This window comes from Marmota flaviventris, chromosome 3 (genome assembly GCF_047511675.1).
Source record: "Marmota flaviventris isolate mMarFla1 chromosome 3, mMarFla1.hap1, whole genome shotgun sequence".
Lineage (NCBI taxonomy): Eukaryota > Metazoa > Chordata > Mammalia > Rodentia > Sciuridae > Marmota > Marmota flaviventris.
The window spans coordinates 152,249,690-152,270,544 of NC_092500.1; the positions used below are offsets into that span (position 1 = coordinate 152,249,690).

The 20,855-nt window shown below is 32.9% G+C and overlaps 1 protein-coding gene across 2 annotated transcripts in view; it reads left to right on the forward strand.

Moving 5' to 3' along the window:
* Glra3 (glycine receptor alpha 3) overlaps window positions 1–20,855 on the forward strand; it is a 170,744-nt gene that overhangs the window by 56,967 nt on the left and 92,922 nt on the right. For both annotated transcript variants that reach the window (XM_027927103.3, XM_027927105.3), the window contains exon 3: window positions 16,182–16,249. In XM_027927103.3, the coding sequence (XP_027782904.3) occupies window positions 16,182–16,249 (68 nt within the window). The remainder of the gene's footprint in view (window positions 1–16,181; window positions 16,250–20,855) is intronic.

Genomic DNA, 20,855 nt, shown 5'->3' on the forward strand with positions numbered 1-20,855 from the left:
TGGTGCCAGTGGTGTTACCAACTTGGAGAGCCAGAGGAGTTAAAGGGTAGACACACACACACACACACACACACACACACACACACACCCTATATTTAAGTGTTTATGTTTTATTTCTACCTGGTCTCCCCCACATTACCATCAACAATGACAATAAGAAAAAACAATGAAATAAAATACTTTTTTTATTTTCAGGACAGGAGAATGATTTATATATTTTCTGAGCTTTGGTTTGATAATCTTTTTGTTTAATAGACACTTAGAGCAGCTTTAATTTTACACAACAAATGATTACAAAGTGCACATATCACTACCCCCAAAGTTTGCCCTATTATCTTCTGTTAATGTGATTCATTAATTATAATTGATGAACAAATATTGGTTCATTATTATTAACTAGAGTCCCTGATTTACATTAGGGCACATACTTTGTATTGTACAGTTTTACAGGTTTTGACAAAAGAATAACAACATGTGTCCACCATATTTATATCATACAATATAGTTTCTTTCACTGCCCTAAAAATCTGAGCTTGAACTATAAATATTGCTCTCTTCCTCCTTCCTTCATTTGCCCCAACCTCTAGCAACCACTGATCTTTTTATCACCTATAGAATTTTGCCTTTTCCAGAATGTCAAATAATTAGAATCATACAATGTGTAGGCTTTTCAAATTGGTTTGTTTCACTTAGCAATATGGTTTTAAGGATCCTCCAAGTTTTTTCATGGCTTAATAGTTCATTCCTTTCTATCATTGAATAATATTCCAGGATAACTTCTTTTTAAATGCATTTGACATTGAAGACATTTTACACAATTATCAAGTTATACAATTCTAGCTCAGAGGTTTGCAGATATTGTTCCTCTGCCTACTGATATTTAGCACTGTAAATCGAATTCCATTTTGATTTCTGCTCCTTTATATATATATCCTTTTTTTCTAAATTTAGACAGTTTTCTTTAGGAAATTATTGCTTATCCTGGCATTATTTTTGTGTTATTTCTCCAAAGTAACTCTTCATTTGTTGAAAATGAACTTGATCTCTTCATCTATCATTGTTTCTAACACATTCCCCTTAAACCCTTCAACTCTTTGTCCTTTTCCTCTGCAGTTAAGCAGATGCATCCTCTACATCCTGACTTGCTAATACATATTATAATTTCTAGACTTTTGGAATGCCTGCAGACATTCTGACTCTGCAATTGCATTTTGGTCTCTTCACAATCCCCTTTATCCTAAACCATTTCACGAAATGTGTAGTCATGGTGGTTGTGTTACAGGTGTCCACACAGGTGCTATTTTATGTTTTGTAAAAACTAAAATTGTCCAAAAATGTCAGTGATGAAAAGCAGTAGCTCCTTGTTTTAACACTCCTTTATGCACTGTTCCATTTCTTTGAGCCACATATCAAAAATGAAATTGGTTGCTCCTGATAGTACTTACTCTAATCTGTTTGATTGTTCTTAGCCTTTCACAACACATGTATCATGAGATTCTTTGCTGAAACTGGACTGCTAGTTCAATACTTCTCTTTCATTTCATCCTAACACTTATGTTTTTCTTCTCTACAATTTTTTTCTTTCTTTTTGCAGGAACAACTATATTTATTTATATTCTTCACTTTCCTTAAACCACTATTTTTCTTATATGTAACAGAGAGCTCTGAAGTTCAGAAAGGATTGGGTTGTTTTGCATGGGTGCTAATAAAGATTTTGTTTGTTCTCTGTATGTGTGTGCATGAGTGCAAGGGAAAGAGTGTGTGTGTATGTGTGGTTGGGTGTGCATGGAGCAGGGCAATTTTTCTTTCTTTCTCTTGAAAGAGAAAATCTAACTAAAACCGTATTGCCTTGACCAGAGCTTTAATTGAGTGTTGAGTTTTGACTAGGTTTGTCAAATTAGAAGACTTTAGCTTTGATTTTAAACAATCTCACACAGACATGATTTGAGGTACTGACAAGTATCATTTTGTCCTAATTGTCAATGAAATTATTTCCTTAAAAAAAAAATTTTTAAATCCCATAAAAAGCCAGAAATAGTGGCACATACCTGCAGTCCTAGATATTCAGGAGGCTGAGATAGAAGGATCACTTGAGTTCACAAGTTTGAAATCTGCCTGAAAAACATAGACTTATTCTGAAAACAAAACAAACAAACAAACAAACAAACCCTTAGTGCTAAAATACCAGGCCACCCTTGCTCAATAGGAATACAGATGAAAATTAAAAACAGGAGGGAAATTCTGAGACAGATGGCCATTTCCTTTTCGTGGGCCCCTTCTTAACTCTTTACTCCTTTCCTTCTCCCTGTAGTCTTTGACTGCATTTATATTATTTTTTGCTCCATTTCATCTGTCAACCATGTTTATCTGCATTCTAAATTTTATATCTTTAAACTAATTATGAGTTTCTTCCCATTCTCCTTGATATGATACTTTATTCTTATTTTTATTCAATAATATCATTTTCATATCTCCAGGGAGAAGGAAAACTATTCAAGTCCGTCTTAAAAATAAAAGTTTCTAGGTGTCATTGAAAACGGAAGCAGTTTTAACAAAACAAAACCAAGTAAGACAATAAAATATTGTTTTACTAGAATACCAGTCATTCCTGTATTTTACTTCTTTTCTTTGACCTTAATCTTTGGCCTTTCAGTTATTCTTTGATGTTCAACTTGGACCCTAACTTGACTCTTAGCAGTCACCTGATTATCAATTCCTCCCACATGTTTATTGAAATTTTAAATTAAATTTTCTTATTCTGTCTCTTTTTATCTACAATTAATTTTTGTTTGTCCTCACAATGTGATTTGTCTTTCCACCTGTAATGTTTCTCTTTATTAATCCCTTTCTCCCTACATAACAAATCTAGTCTGTCCAGTAGTCTCTTCTACTATAGCCCATTCTATACACTAGATGGCATATATACCTAAACTCATTTCCTACCCATATGTTTTTCAGGGTAAACAAAAGCATTTTAAAATGATCCTTTATCCTTTTAACTGTTCTTATCTATCAAGACACTATTACTCTTTAATAAAATAATTCACAATTTTTTTTACTGTATGTTTCTATTTGAATGTTTATATAACACCAGGTCATTTTGACAAGAAGCAGCTCTTGAATAATAAACACTTCTAAAACAATAAATGTTCACTTCATATGTTGAAAGTCAGATTCTTAACTATATATTTTTAGTTTTTGTATGATTATTTCTAAATCATTCGTTCTGTACTGATTTTTTTTTAAAAAAACAACCTCACACAAACAGAAGAACTACAGGAAGAATATAAAAAAATTATGTTTTTTCCCCTGAGCTACTCTGGGTTTTTGATATGAGGTCCTAACACTGAAATATTTATTAGTATAAATGAGTATGTTCTCCTACAAAACCTTTAAAACAAGCAAATTAGCATGGATCCTATTTCAGCTTTCATAACAAAAGAATCATTGTCTCTGAATTGAACCATCACTTCATGTTTTTCTGTGACTTACATGATTTTGGCATTTTAAAAATATTACCTAGCTATTTATCAGAATGCATTTGTCAAATGTTTTCTCATGATTTGATCTAGAAACTACATGAAATCACATCTTGGCAAAAATATCACAGATTGCATCTCATCATATGGTGGATTTTGTTGATTTTTACCATTACTGGTTAGATTCACTTTGATTACTTACCTTGGTTTCTTCCAGGATATATCTATAGATAGCATAAATATATAAGCATATATTCACACACAAATGCACACAGATACACACATATACATATATGTACACAAACAAATTTACATCTATATTTACTTTTCTATTACCTATGGGAGACCATGAATCCACACCAATATCTCCAATACCATAGATGTATTCTAGTTTCTAATTTCCACATTTTAATTCCCTAATCTGACAGAAGGAACCTGGCTCCCATCTACTTCAATATAATTACTTATTTGATCAATATGTAATGGATCTCCCTTGTCTACTGCTATTCCCTCTTCTGCACAAATGCCCTTTTTGCTCTAGTGGGACTTTGAAACCCTGCTCAGTTTTATCTCTCTATGTAGAGACTTATTGAGATTCTGACTCTTTATGCCAGGATGTCCCAACAGGAACATACCCATAATCTTATGGCTGCCCCATTATGGGAACATACTCCTCACTCACTCTGTCTCCAACACTCTTGTACTTTATAACCCTTCTCTAGAGATGTGCTTCCCCTGTACTTGGTTACTGAGCTCACCTCCTTGCTGTTACCAGCACAGAAAACTATCTTAAATTAGCTACCTGGATGGCTTAAGGACTGCATGTCTAGGAAGAATAGAGAAGGGAAGGAAAAGAGAAAGGGAAAAATATAAACTGAATTCTACTTTTATGCCATTGTTTATAAACTTTTAAAGATATCTAACAAATCATTCTAAATCTGGAATATATATATATATATATATATATATATATATATATATATATATACACACACACACACACATATATATGCCAATTAAAAAATATATATGCCAATTAATATATATATATATATGCCAATTATAAACAAAATGCTATCTCTCCTTATAATATGCATGCACATTTTTCTAAAACCAAATCTCTAGATTGAATCTTTATAATTTAATCTTCCATTGTATTCTCTGATTTTTAAATGGTGAGGTTTTAATTTAACTTTATGTTTAAAATTCCTTAGAACTATTCTTACTGAACATTTGAGTTGTCTGTTAGCTTGCTTGCTTTATATATTCCTGAGAAACAATTTTTCCCCAGTATTAATAACAATTACATCATTGCCAAGGCTTTGTGTTGTACTTTGATATTTTACATTCTCTTCATCTCTAAACTTAAAAGTCATGTTCTATTTTTAAAGGAACATTTAAAAGAAAACCTGCTGTTGAAAACATCTGAAATTACTGTCATTTGTTTTTCAGGCCAACATTGGCTAATGTAATGAACAATTTAAAAGCACAATTTGCCATATGGATGCTATAGCAGTTATTTGCTCTGTTGCTAAACATAGTAGTGTATTGAATGGATATAACAGCTTTCACATTGGCACCAACAAGTAACAGATTGGCAAAGAACTGCTGAACAGGTGGTCTCTGTAATGGCAATACAAGATTTATAATCTTCTCTAAGTTTTATTCTCTACAAATGTACTCCTGAATATACATATCAGTAGCTGGGATAAAAAGACTGTTCCAAAATTGCTGTCCTGATCTGACATAGACCAGAAATCAAAAGGGTAGAGCAGATTATCTTTTTTTTTTTTTTTTTTGGTACAGGGGATTGAACTCAGGGCACTCAACCACTGAGCCACATACCCTGCCATTTTTTGTATTATATTTACAGTCTCAATGAGTTGCTTAGCACCTTGCTTTTGCTGAGGCTGGCTTTGAACTCTTGATCCTCCTGCCTCAGCCTCCCAAACTGCTGGGATTATAGGCATGTGCCACCTCACCCAGCAAAACACAGCTCCTTTTAAGCATATGGTGATGTATCTATTTCATTCTTTTTATATATCTCCACCCACTGTGCTTGGCTACATTCATTCTATCTCCTGCTTGTACTATTACAATAAATTTCTATTTTTCTGTCTCCAAGCTATTGCCTATCAATGAAGTAATGTTAGTTCCTACATTCCCATAATAAAGAATCCGTAAGGACTTCAATGGGTTTATAAAGGAAATTCCAAATATTTTGGTATCACTTGAAGAGACTCAATAATATAAAACAACAATGACTCTTATTTCCAAATTGCTTTATACTTCAATATTTTTAAAAATATTTAAATGATTCTTTTTATACGTGCATATTTTTTCAAGTAAGTTTCTTAAAAATTCAGAATTATGATTTTGTGCATGAATTCATTCACTCTTCCTATTTCTGAAGGAGAGAATATACAAATCAAACAATAATCAAATGGCACTTTTCTGTGTTTTAATATATGGGCAAGAAATATATATGATAAACAGAGAATAAAGTTTAGACCTGAGACTACTGTAAGCTATTTTTACTTCCATATGAAATTTAGATTCTGAATCTGTAATGTTTACTTCTTAATTTTTTTGGTGCATATTATTACACAGGATGATGAGTTTAAAAGGGGCATATTTGTGCATACATGAAAATATAAATTGATCAATTTAACTACCCCAATATGGCCCAATACAATTTTACTACCCAATACAAACTTTCTCCTCTTTCTTCTTCTTCATCCCCTGCCTTTACCCTAGTTGTATCCCTTATAATTTCATAGATTTCCTTTTATTCTATTCTAGCTTCCACATATGAGAGACACAATCTGAGTCTGAATTTGCTCAAAATTATGTTCTATGGTTCTCTAATTTTCCTGAAAATGCAAAATTTGGTTCTCCTTTATGTATGAATAAACCCATATTATTATATATGATAACACACACACACACACACACACACACACACACATGAACATATCTATACATACACACACACACACGTTTTTTCTTGGTCCATATTTGTTGATGGACACCTAGACTGATATTATAACTTGGCTATTGTGAATCAAGCTGCAGTAAACAAGGATATGCATGTAACTCTAAAATATTCTGACTTCAGATCTTTTGGATAAATACTAAGGAGTTGTGTAACTGGATCATATGGTAGGTCTATTTATTTATTGAGAATCCTCCATACTGGTTTCCATATTGAACATTTTTTTCATATAACTGTTGGCCATTTGTACTTCTTTTGAGAAATGTCTTGATTCAGTTCATTTGAACATTTATTGATTGGGTTATCTGATATTTAAATGTTGAGTTATTTGAGTTCTTTATGTATTCAGAATACTAGTCCTCTGTCAGAAGAGTAGCTAGCAAAGATTTTTCTCACATTCTGTAAGTTGTCTCTTCACTGTGTTAATGGTTTCCCTTACTTTGTAGAAGATTTTTAATTTGATGCCATCCCATGTACTAATTACTTTTGTTTTTTTCTGTACCAGGGATTGAACCCAGGGGCACTTAACCACTGAGCAACATCCTCAGCCTTTCTTTTTTATTTTGTGACAGGGTCTTGCTATGTTGCTTAGGGCCTCACTAAATTGCTGAGGCTGGCTTTGAACTTGCAATCCTCCTAACTTAGCTTCCCAAGATCCTGGGATTATAGCTGTGTGCCCCTGTGCCCAACCCATGTACTAATTCTTATTTCCTGAACTACACAGATCTTATTCAGGAAGTCTTTACCTGAGCCTATTTGTTGAAGTTTCTCTTAATTTTCCTTCACCAGCTGTAGAGTTTCTGGTCTCATACTTAGGTCTTTGGCCCATTTTGAGTTGACTTTTGTGTAGCATGAAAGAAACCAATTTTCATTCTTTTATTTTTGGACATCCAGTTTCCAAATGTATATTCTTGGCATCTTTGTTAAAAATCAGATGACTAAGTATATAGGTTTGTGTTTGTGTCTCCTATTATGTTCCTTTGGTCTAAGGGTCTGTTTTTATGCCAGTCCCATGGTGTTTTAGTGATTATAACTCTTAGTATAATTTTAAAATCCTGTAATAAAATACCTCCAGGATTGGTCCTTTGACTATTCTGGGTCTTTTTTGCTTCCACATGAACTTTAAAATTGTTTTTTCTAGTTATGTGAAGAATGTTATTGGTATTTTGATGGGGAGTGTATAATTTTAACAAATAAATTCTGTTGATCCATGAACATTGGAAATCTTATTTTTTAAGGTCTATTTCAATTTCTTCTTCAGAGTTCTATAACTTTCTTTTTTATATTTATTTATTCATTTTTATTTATATATAACAGTGGAATGCATTACAATTCTTATTACATATATAGAGCTCAGTTTTTCATATCTCTAGTTGTATACATAGTATACTCACACCAATTTGTGTCTTCCTACATGTACTTTGGATTATAATGATCATCACATTCAACCATCATTAATTACCCCATGCCCCCTCCCTTCCCCTCCCACCCCTCTGCCCTTTCTAGAGTTCATCTATTCGTCCCATGCTCCCTCTCCCTATCCCACTATGAATCAGCTTCCTTATATCAAAGAAAACATTTGGCATTTGGTTTTTTGGGATTGGCTGAATTCACTTAACATTATCTTCTCAAACTCCATCCATTTACCTGCAAATGCCATGATTTTATTGTCTTTTATTGCTGAGTAATATACTATTGTGTATATATGCCACATTTTTTTATCCATTCATCTATTGAAGGGCATCTAGGTTGGTTCCACAATTTAGCTATTATGAATTGTGCTGCTACAAAGATTGATGTGGCTGCGTCCCGGTAGTATGCTGTTTTTAAGTCCTTTGGGTATAGACCGAGGAGAGGGATAGCTGGGTCAAATGGCGGTTCCATTCCCAGTTTTCCAAGAAATCTCCATATTGCTTTCCATATTGGCTGCACCAATTTGCAGTCCCACCAGCAATGTATGAGTGTACCTTTTTCCCCACATCCTTGCCAACACTTATTATTGTCTTTATTTAGCTGCCATTCTGACTGCAGGGAGATGAAATCTTAGAGTGGTTTTGATTTGCATTTCTCTAATTGCTAGTGATGATGAACTTTTTTCATGCATTTGTTGATTGATTGTATATCATCTTCTGAGAAGTGTCTCTTCAGGTCCTTGGCCCATTTATTGATTGGGTTATTTGTTTCTTTGGTGTCTAGCTTTTTGAGTTCTTTATATACTCTAGTGATTAGTGCTCTTTCAGATGTTTGAGGGGTAAAGATTTGCTCCCAAGATGTAGGATCTCTATTCACCTCACAGATTGTTTCTTTTGTTGAGAAGAAAATTTTTAGTTTGAATCTATCCCATTTATTGATTCTTGATTTTAATTCTTGTGCCACAGGAGTCTTATTAACAAAGTTGGGGCCTAATCCCACATGATGGAGATTAGGGCTTACTTTTTCTTCTATTAGAAGCAGGGTCTCTGGTTATATTCCTAAGTCCTTGATTCATTTTGAGTTGAGTTTTGTGAATGGTGAGAGATAGGGGTTTAATTTCATTTTGTTGCATATGGATTTCCAGTTTTCCCAGCACCATTTGTTGAAGAGGCTGTCTTTTCTCCAATACATCTTCTAAGCACCTTGTCTAATATAAGATAATTGTTGTTTTGTGGGTTAGTCTCTGTGTCCTCTATTCTGTACCATTGGTCTACCAGTCTGTTTTGGTGCCAATACCAGGCTGTTTTTGTTACTATTGCTCAGTAGTATATTTTAAGGTCTGGTATAGCAATGCCATCTGCTTTACTCTTCCTGCTAAGGATTGCTTTAGCTATTCTGAACCTCTTATTTTTCCAGATAAATTTCATGATTGCTTTTTCTAATTCTATGAGGAATGTCACTTGACTTTTGATAAGAATTGCATTAAATCTGTATATTGCTTTTGAAAGTATGATCATTTTTATAATACTAATTCTGCCTATCCAAGAGCAAGGTAGATCTTTCCATCTTCTAAGGTCTTCTTTGACTTCTTTCTTTGGAGTTCTATAATTTTCATTATATAGATCTTTCACCTATTTCATTGATTCCCAAGTAATTTATTTAATTTTTTGAAGCTATTGAGAATGAGGTAGTTTTCCTCATTTCCCTTTCTGAGGATCTGTCACTGATATACAGAAATGCCTTTGATTTATGGTTGATTTTATATCCTGCTACTTTGTTGAATTCATTTACTAGTTCTAGAAGTTTTCTGGTGGAACATTTAGGGTCTTTCAGGTATAGAATCATATCATCAGCAAATAGTGCCAATTTGAGTTCTTCTTCCTATATGTATCCCTTTCTTTTGTCTAAGTATTTCAAGATCTATGTTCAAAAGAAGTGTTGAAAGAGGGCATCCCTGTCTTGGTCCAGTTATTAGAGGGAATGCTTCAATTTTTCTCCATTTAGATTGATGTTAGCCTGGAGCTTACCATAGATAGCCTTTCCGATGTTGAGATATGTTCCTGTATCCCTAGTTTTTCTAGTGTTTTTAACATAAAGGGGTGCTGTATTTTGTCAAATGCTTTTTATGCATCTATTGAGATGATCATATGATTCTTATATTTAAGTTTACTGATGTGATGAATTACATTTATTGATTTCTGTATGTTTAACCAACCTTGCATCCCTGGGATGAAACCTCCTTGATCATGGTGCATAATCTTTTTGATATGTTTTTGTATTCTATTTGCCAGAATTTTATTGAGATTTTTGCATCTATGTTCATTAGAGATATTGGTCTGAAGTTTTCTTTTTCATTTTCTTTCTTTCTTCTTTTTTTTTTTTTTTTTTTTTTTTTTTTTGATGTGTCTTTGCCTGGTTTTGGAATCAGAGTGATATTGGCCTCATAGAATGAGTTTAGAAGTGCTGCCTCTTTTTTATTTCCTGAAATAAATTGGAGAGTATTAGTATTAGTTCTTCTTTAAAGGTCTTGTAGAACTTGACTGTGTATCCATCCAGTCCTGGGCTTTTCTTGGTTGGTAGACATTTGATGGCTATTTTGTCTGCTATTTTGTCTCTTGAAATTGACCTGACCTGTTTAAATTGTATATATCATCCTGATTCAATTTGGGAAAATTATATGACTCTAGAAATTTGGTGATGCCTTCAATATTTTCTATTTTATTGGAATACAGGTTTTCAAAATAATTTCTAATTATCTTCTATATTTCTGTAGTGTCTGTTGTGATATTTTCTTTTTCATCACATATGTTAGTGATTTGAGTTTTCTATCTCCTTCTCTTCTTCAGCATGGCTAAGTGTCTGTCAATTTTATTTATTTTTTCAATGAACCAACTTCTGTCAATTTTTTCAATTGTTTCTTTCATTTCAATTTTGATTGATTTTCAGCTCTAATTTTAATTATTTCCTGTCTTCTGCTGCTTTTGGTGTTGATTTGTTCTTCTTTTTCTAGGACTTTGAGATGTAGTGTTAAATCATTTATTTGTTGACTTTTTCTTCTTTTAGGGAAGGAACTCCATGCAATGAACTTTCCTCTTAGAACTGCTTTCATAGATAGTGTCCCAGATTTCAGTATGTTGTATCTGTGTTCTCATTCACCTCTAAAGACTGTTAAAATCTCCTCCTTGATGTCTTCTGTAACCCACTGTACATTCAGTAGCATATTTTTTAGTCTCTAGGTATTGGAGTAGATTTTATTTCTTTTTTATCATTGATTTCTAATTTCATTCCATTATAGTCTGATAGAATGCAGGGTATAATCTCTACTTTTCTTATATTTGCTAAGAGTTGCTTTGTGAAATAGTATATGGTCTATTTTAGAGAAGGATCCATGTACTGCTGAGAAATATATTCTCTCATTGAAGATTGGAATATTATATATATATATGTCAGTTAAGTCAAACTTGATTGTATTATTTAGTTCTATAGTTTTTCTTTGTTCACCTTTTGTTTGGAATGTCTATCTAGTAATGAAAGAGGTGTGTGAAAGTCACCCAAAATTATTGTGTTGTGGTCTATTTGACTCTTGAACTTGAGAAGGGTTTGTTTGATGAACGTAGCTACTCCATTGTTTGGGGCATATATATTTATAATTGTTAAGTCTTGTTAGTGTATGGTTCCCTTGAGCAGTATGTAGTATCCTTCTTTATCCTTTTTGATAGATTTTAGTTTGAAGTCTACTTTATTTGATATGAGGATAGAAACCACTGCTTGCTTCCACAGTCCATGTGATTTGTATGATTTTTCCAAACCCTTCAACTTCAGTCTGTGTATGTCTTTTTCTATGAGATGAGTTTCTTAGAGGCAGCATATTGTTGGGGCTTTTTTTAATCCAACCTTCTAGTCTGTGTCTTTTGATTGGTGAGTTTAGGCCATTAACATTCAGGGTTATTATTGAGACATGAATTGTATCCCCAACCATTTTTGTTTATTTTTGGTATTTAACATGACTTGGTTTCTGTTCTGGTTAGATTTTCCTTTAGTGTAAACCTTCCCTGTGATTTTCATCATTGTTTTTCATTTCCTCTTGGAATACTTTGCTGAGGATGTTCTGTAGTGCAGGCTTTCTAGTTGTAAATTCTTTAAACTTTTGTTTATCATGGAAGGTTTTTATTTCATCATCAAGTCTAAAACTTAGTTTTGCTGGATATAAGATTCTTGTTTAGCATCTATTTTCTTCAGAGCTTGGTATATGTTTTTCCATGATCTCATGGCTTTGAGGGCCTGGGTTGGAAAATCTGCTGAGATAAGAATTGGTCTCCCCCTATATATGATCTAATTCCTCTCTCTTGCAGCTTTTAAGGTTCTGTCCTTATTCTGTATGCTAGGCATTTTCATTATAATGTGTCTTGGTATAGATGTGTTGTAATTTTGTACATTTGGTGTCCTGTAAGCCTCTTGTATTTGGTTTTCCAATTCGTTCTTCATGCTTGGGAAATTTTCTGATATTATCTCATTGAAGAGGTTGTGCATTCCTTTGGTATGAAACTCTGTGCCTTCCTCTATTCCAATAACTCTTATATTTGGTCTTTTGATGCTGTCCAATAATTCTTGGACGTTCTGTTCATATTTTCTAACTTTCTTCACTGTGTGGTCAACTTTATATTCCAGATTGTATACTTTGTCTTCATTATCTAACGTTCTTTCTTCCAAGTGATCTAGGCTGTTGGTTATGCTTTCTATTGAGTTTTTTATTTGCTTTATTGTATTCTTCATTTCAATAATTTCTGTTTTTTTTTTCCCTGGGTCTCTCTCTCTCTCTTGAAGTAATCTTTTGTTACCTGTATTTGCTCTCTTATCTCATGTTGGAGTGATCATTTTTTGCTTGTTTTTGCTCGTTTAGGTCATTCTTTAATTCACAGATAATTTTAATTATAAACCTTCAGAACTCCTTCTCTGACATTTCATCAACTTCACTGTCCATAGGTTCTTTTTTTTTTTTTTTAAATTATTATAGGGTCCTGGTTTGTTTGGGGCATTTTCCTCCCTTATTTTTTCATGTTGTCTATGTGTCTTCCTTTCTTGCAGTGTGGACCTTAGATATTACAGTTTCTTCCCTATATTTTTGTAGTACCCATACAGATTTTCTGTACCTCACCTTGATGTTGGGCTTCCAGACTCTGCTGGTGTCCCTCAGTGGATGCTACTACATTCTGGATCTGGGACCTGCCGTAAGTTGCAGTGAGTAGATAGGGGCCATTGGGCTTGACTTTCCATAGTAGTCTGCTGGTCAAAAGGGGCAGTCCTGCATCAAAAGCTAGGCTCTGGCAGTGTCTGCCTCACTGGGGAAGGGATGAACCTTGCCTACTGAGATCTTGGATTCCGAGGGGCTGATGTGTGCTGGCTGGGCTGGATCTCGGCTCCTGCTCTATGGTAGTCTGCTGGTCAGAGGGGGCAGCACTGCACCAGAGTCTAGGCTCTGGTGGTCTCTGCCCCATGGGGGAGGAGTGGACCAGGCATGCTATGTGCCTGGGCCCTGCCGAGGCTGGTATGGGTGGGTCTGGGCCACTGGGCTTGACCTCCCGTGGTAGTCTGCTGGTCAGAAGGGGCTGTCTTGTGCCAAAAGCTAGGTTCTTGCAGTCTCTGCCCTGCCAGGGGAGGGGTGGACCAGGCATGCTGTGTGCCTGGGCCCTGCAGAGGTGGGTCAGAGTTCTATAACTTTCCTTACAGTGATCTTTAACTTCTTCTGTTAGGTTTATTTCTCGGTATTTTTTAAAGGTACTGTGAATGGAATTGTTTTCCTGATTTCTCTCTCAGATTCATTACTGGGGTATAGGAAAGTTATTGATATGTATTTTGTATCCTGCAACATTTTTTTATATGCTGAGCTGGTATCCTGCTATTTTGTTGAATTGCTTATCATCTGTAAAGTCTTCTGGCAGATATTTTAAGGTTTTTCTAAGTGAATTCTTCCCTTCTTATTTGTATCTCTGTTCTCTTTTCTAATTACTCTGACTAAACTTTCAAAAATTATATTGAATAAGAGTGTTGAGATTGGACACCCTTGTCTTTGCCTAGTATTAGTTTAAATGCTTTCAGTTTTTCCCCATTTACTTTGATGTTGGCTTTGGGCTTGTCATATATAGTCTTTACTATGTGGAAGTTCCTAATATATGCAGTTTTTTCAGTGCTTTTATTATAAATGCATGATGAATTTTGTCAAAGGCTTTTGCTGCATGCACTGAGATAACCATGTGATTTTTGTCCTTCATTTTATTTATATAGTGAATTACATGTACTGTTTGCATATATTGGACAATCCTTGCATGCATGAGATGAAACCAACTTGATCACAGTGTATAATATTTTGAATGTATATCCGATGTTGATCTGCTAATATTTTATTGAGAGTTTTGCACCTATGTTCATAAATGATATTGTTCTGTGTTTTCTTTCTTGAAAGTGTCTTCACCCAATTTTGATATCAGGATGATACAACTTCACAAAGTTTAAAAGTGTTCAACTTCATGGAATAATTTTAGGAGAATTGTCATCAGTTCTTCTTTAAAGATCTTGTAAAATTCAGTTGTGAATCCATCAGTTCCTGGACTTTTCTTTATTGGAAAGCTTTATATTAATGCTTAAATCTCATTGCTTGTAATTTGTCTATTCAGGTTTTCTATCTCCTCATCATTCTGATTTGGTAGGTTGTATATGTCTAGAAATTTGTCCATTTCTTCTAGATTTTCTAATTTACTGAAATATAAGTTTGTAAAATATTCTCTAGTGATCTTCTAAATTTCAACTATGTCTATTTTAATATCCCCATTTGCATCTCTAATATTATTAATTTGGGTCTTTTCACTTTTTTATTAGTTTGGCTAGAGATTTAATTTATGCTTATTTTATTTAAAGAAACAATTATTTATTTCATTGACCCTTTGTATTGTTCTTAGTTTCTATTTCATGAACTTGAGCTCTGGTCTTTATTACTTTCCTTCTACTAGCAATCAGATATAGCTACTGTCATATCAGACAAAGCAGACTTGTAATTATTATTAGAAGAGACAATGAAGGATATTATATATCGATAAAGGGAACAATGCAACAAGAACATGGGGTTGTAAATATTTGTGCTACAAATGTGAGGGCAGCACCCATTTTGACAAAATAAACATTACTAGACATATAGTGACTGATGGACTCCAATACAATAATAGGGGGGATTTCAATACACTTCTCTCACTAATAGGCCATCCAGAGAGAAAATAACAAGGATAAATCCTATTTAAAACTTATTATTGATCAATTAAACTTAACAGATACCTACTGAATATTTTATTCAGCAATACTAAATACACTTTCTCATCAGCCACTCACAGGAACTTTCTCCAAAGCTGATCATTTAGTAGGCCATAGAGCCAATCTTATCAAATACAAAACAGTGAAATAATCTTGCATTTTTCAGCTCATAATGAAATGAAATTAGAAATCAATAAGAAAAATTACAGAAACTACACAGATATGTGTAGACTGAATGAGATGCTTTTGAATGATGAATGGATCACTGAATAAATTAAGGGGAAAATTTTAAAATACCTATAATCAAAGAAAGATGGAAATATATCATACCAGAATCTCAGATACAGTAAAAGCAATGCTTAATAGGGAAGTTTATAGATACAATTGTCTATTTAAATAAAATAGATCTCAAATTACATAGTGATGCACCTTAAGGTCTTAGAAAAACAAGAACAAGTCAATCCTAAAACAGTTTAATTTTACAAAGAAGTTACTGCTATCTTATTGGAGGCATGATGTGGAGGTAGGAGCTGGGGTGTATTTCCTATAAAATGAGGCATCCTGATCCCAACTATTAGTAAAATTCTGAATGTATCACTTTTCCATTGAACACTGCTCTTCCATAGAAATACATTGTTTTCCTTATATTCTTCATTATATATATTCTAAAACCTCTGGCCAACTAGAAATGCCAGTTCCATACTTTAGGAAGAAAACAAAATATCAGAGATTTGTCTCCTAACATTTTACCTCCTAATATTTAAGGAAATTGAAATCAAAAGCCTTATATGATGGTCAGCATCACTATTCAAAGATCTTGAAGCTTGGGATTCTCAATCCAGATTGCTTCATGGAATAGTTACCTTCAATTATGAGCATCTGTTTGTAGACAAAGAAATCATTTTCTCTCCCACTAATAACAAGAAACAAGAAATATTTGAAAATATTTTTAGATAGGTATCTTAACAGCTCTTATGTTTTAATCTCTTTTTCAGGCCCTCCAGTTAATGTCACATGCAACATATTCATAAACAGCTTTGGTTCTATTGCAGAGACAACTATGGTAAGCACGTTTTCTTTGTAACCAATAATTTATCATATTAAGAGAAACATTTATGCTGTTATGTAAATTAAAACTTAATGTAATAAGATTTTAAAAGAGAAAATTAGAATAACTATAATCGACTACACATATAATGTTTCATTTACAAATGGTAATATTAGAGAATAAATGTAAATAATGTTTAAATTTCCCCACTCAACAATAAAATGTTAAACCTTAAATTAAAACTAAAATGTTACCGTGTAAATTATTTCTTTTAAATGCTCTTTAATAGTCAGACATAAACATGGTACTAAATACTCTGGTACTTATTATGAACACTTACAAATTTCTTTATGCTATTATATTAAGTATTCCATTGGATTATTTTTTCAAATAAATATAGTATCTGGGGGCTGGGGTTGTGGCTCAGCAGTAGAGCACTTGCGTAGTACATGTGAGGTGCTGGATTTAATTCTCAGCACCACATGAAAATAAATAAGTAAGATACAGGTATTGTGTCCAACTACAACTAAAAAAAAAATGTAAACATAGTATCTGCCTAAACATCATAAAGACATAAAAAATATACTTATAAATTTATAAAAATTGTATTGTATATCTTAATTTAACATTGCTATGTAATTGAGCACACTGTATGTAATCATATTACTAAAGTAAAAAAAAAATTACTGGCCAAATTTATTTTGTTGTAATTTTTTTAACATTGATTTAGACTAGGTGGGTTTCTTTTTCTTTTTTAGTTGCCAATGGACCTTTATTTTATTTATTGATACATGGTGCTGAGAATCTAACCCAGTGCCTCACACATGCTAGGCAAGCACTCTGCCACTGAGCCACAACCCCAGCCCTATTTTGTTGTAATTTTATAGACTGTAGATTTTATAATTTTCTCTAAACATTCATATTATTTCTCCTTTTCCCTGCAGCTTTTATTGTGCAATTTAACTAAAATAAAAGGCTGAAATAGATACATGAACCACTGAATATCTATAAAATTATCTAGGTGCTAACTTTTTTTTGAAACTATGCATGATGGCTCTTAAATTACTTACAATTATACTCTATTCATAAATTTATCAAGAATAATTTACATTAATTCTTAAAGTTGATTTTAACTAAAATATGATATGTAATTCTTACAGGTTTATTAGTTTCCAAAACCATTACTGGAGAATTATGACTCCTTTATGTATTTCAGAATAAATTGATAGAATTTTCTGAAGAAAAATAATCTAATGTAAAAACTATTGTATTTTGAGGATGAGTATGTTTGCGTAGGAGGGGAAGGTTATCCATCTCAACAGGAAAAGACTTTTTATGCACCATTGTCCCCAAAATGCTTTTTTTCTTTATTTATGCAGTATTTTCTTATTTATCAGCATTTCTGTTTTATTTAAATTTTGTAATAAAAGTATTAGAGGAGAAGAACCAAACCTACATTTCTGGGCACTTAATAAAATTATATTAGATACAGTAGATAAGTCAACATAAACATATGTGTATTAGTATAAACACGAGAAATACAAATAATTCACTTTTATACACACATTGTGGTTCTGTTACAATTCTATCATTAAAGTTGCATAATCCTCTTTCAGTCTTTGATGTATTCTGAAGGCGGCTTGAATATCTGGTTTATGTCCTGCATTTATACATATTTAGTCTAAAGTATCCAAAGATGAAGGAACCACTTCTACTTAAATTCTACTTAGATTCACAAATTGAATTTCTATCTCTATCAACTTTCTCATTTTAACTGCTTTTATACATGCTGTATACTACTAAACACTTGCAAATATGCTTCTCTATATTTCTCTTTTGCAAGATTGCGTCTACAAAATACTTTCAGCAGCAATAGTTTGAAAGTTTTATAGCCTTGCACATCTTTATAAAGTAAAGGGAAGGGATTTGGGGGAAAAAAAAAGAAGAGGATTCATGATAGGTTACTGAACGTTTCTGCATTTTATGAGATAATTCATCAGTCTACAACTAAAATGTTTATAACACTCCATAATACAACTGCACCAGCTAAAATTCTTAACTTTAATAATTTTATAAGACTTCCTTTACAGTATAATATTCTGGAGAAAGCTTGCAGAATTTGGTAAACATAAGCATGGTAACTCTTGCGTGGTTTTATTGCCAACATAGTAACCCTTTACATTCCCACATATCCATCATCATGTGTGATCTCTGAAATTGTTTATCATACATCAATCTCCTCTTCACAATCCTCAAAATCAATGAATATTGACAAAGTACTCCAGAGGTTAAGTACATTAAATTAAGTATGCCCTCCTTGGTTCTTTTTTATTCTCCATATTCCTAAATATGTGATTACTACTATTTCCACCAAAGTTTATAAATCTTTCACGTTATCAGCTAGAATAGCTACAATATGGTATTCATCTACATGGGAATGTGAGAAAACTAGAACTTGTTAATATATTTCTATCAGAAGAATGGTATGGTATTTTTCTCCCATTTGGTTGATTTGATGTATTTTCTTCATAAAATCTGCCATCACAACACTACAACTGAATTGTATCCCACTATTTCATTGCTATATTTGTTTAAGTTCATTTTTAAAGTTACTCAATTTTTTTTAAGAGAGAGAGAGAATTTTTTTAATATTTTTAGTTTTTTAGTTTATGGTGGACACTACATCTTTTATTTTATTTTTATGTGGTGCTGAGGGTCAAACCCAGTGCCCAGCGCATGCCAGGCGAGCACGCTACCGTTTGACCCACATCCCCAGCCCCAATGTTTTTTTTATTTGTTCTAATTAGTTACACATGACAGTAGAATGCATTTTGACACTCAGTACACAAATGGAGTGTACCTTCTCATTACTTTGGCTGTACATGGGGCTGAGTCACACCAGTAGTGTACTTATATATTACCTTATATACACACATGTATATAAGGTATTAATGTCACTCTGATTCTACTGTCCTTGCCATCCTCACAGCCCCACCCCTCCCCTCACTCTCCTCTGCACAATACAAAGTTCCTTCATTCTTCCTTACCTGTATGCCCCCACAATGGATCAGCATCTACTATCAGAGAAAACATTAGGCCTTTGTTTTTGGAGGACTGCCTTATTTCACTTGGCATGTTGTTCTCTAGTTCCATCCATTTACCTGCAAATGTTATAATTTCATTCTTCTTTAAGGCTAATATTCCATTGTGTATATATACCACATTTTCTGTATTTATTCATCTGCTGAAGGGCATCTAGGTTGGTTCCATAGTTTAGCTACTGTAAATTGAGCTGCTATAAACATTGATGTGGCTGCATCACTGTAGTATGGTGATTTTAAGTCCTCTGGATACAGACCAAGGAGTGGAATAGCTGAGTCAAGTGGTGGTTCCATTCCAATTTATCTGAGGAATCTCCATACTGCTTTCCATGAGGGTTGCACCAATTTGTAGTCCCACCAGCAATGTATGAGTGTATCATTTTATCCACATCCTCACCAACACTTATCATTGTTTGTATGAATAATAGCTGCCATTCTGACTGGAGTGAGATGAAATCTTAGAGTACTTATTTGCATTTCTCTAATTGCTAGAGATGATGAACATTTTTCCTTATGTTTATTGAATACCTATATTTCTTCTGTAAAGTGTCTGCTCAGTTCATTAGCCCATTTACTGATGTGTTATTTGAAGTTCATTTTTAGGTTAATATGTGGTAATAACATGTTTTTAAATGTGTGCACATTTCTCATGCTGAATATAGTTTACTTTTCTTCTTAGAATACAAATACCCTGACTCAACTAGGGCAGTCCATTCAAATTGAGAGGATGGAATCTCAAATTGTCTATAACTTTATTCATGAATATCTTTGTGTCTAAGAATTCATATTTAAAATAAAACTAAATAATTATCCTAAAGTATGTCTTTGCTTAACAACAATATTTGTCGCCTTCAAGGTCTTTACTCATCAAATATTTTGAGTTTCTTCTGCTGACCTCTCTCCCAGTTTTTAAGTAAAATCCTTATCTCATTTGAAATTATGATTTTAATATTTCTCTTCTGATTTTGTATTTCTTAAGCCATTTTTTAAAATTAATTAAATATTAACATATTTTGCATAGTCTTATTGGACAATTTTTAAATTTTTGTATGCATATTTATTGTATAAGTTCAACTTTCTTTTTGTTAAACAAATACTTTCCTAATATTTATATGTTAATTATTTAATGTGTAAAACATTCCAAAGTATAGATTTATAATTCTTAAATTATTTTTATCAAAAATTTTACTACAAATATTATGGGAATTTTAAATCTCTGTTTTCCTCATATTTGAGACTTATGTCATTAGATAGAAACTCTCCAAATTGATTCCTGCAAATCTAGGTTGTGTTGTAGATAAAGTCAGGATATGTCAGGATGAAAATATTTATAAATTGGATTCTTTTATATTTTAACTTATATATGTGCATGCAGTAATCTCACTGTGTATAGGTTGCAGTATTTCAAAATGGATATATTGGTCTAACTATTTTCAGAAAAACAAACTGACTCCATCTCATGACACATTAGAAACAAAACTACTCCTTTATGTGATTTAAATCAATATTTACCTATTGGG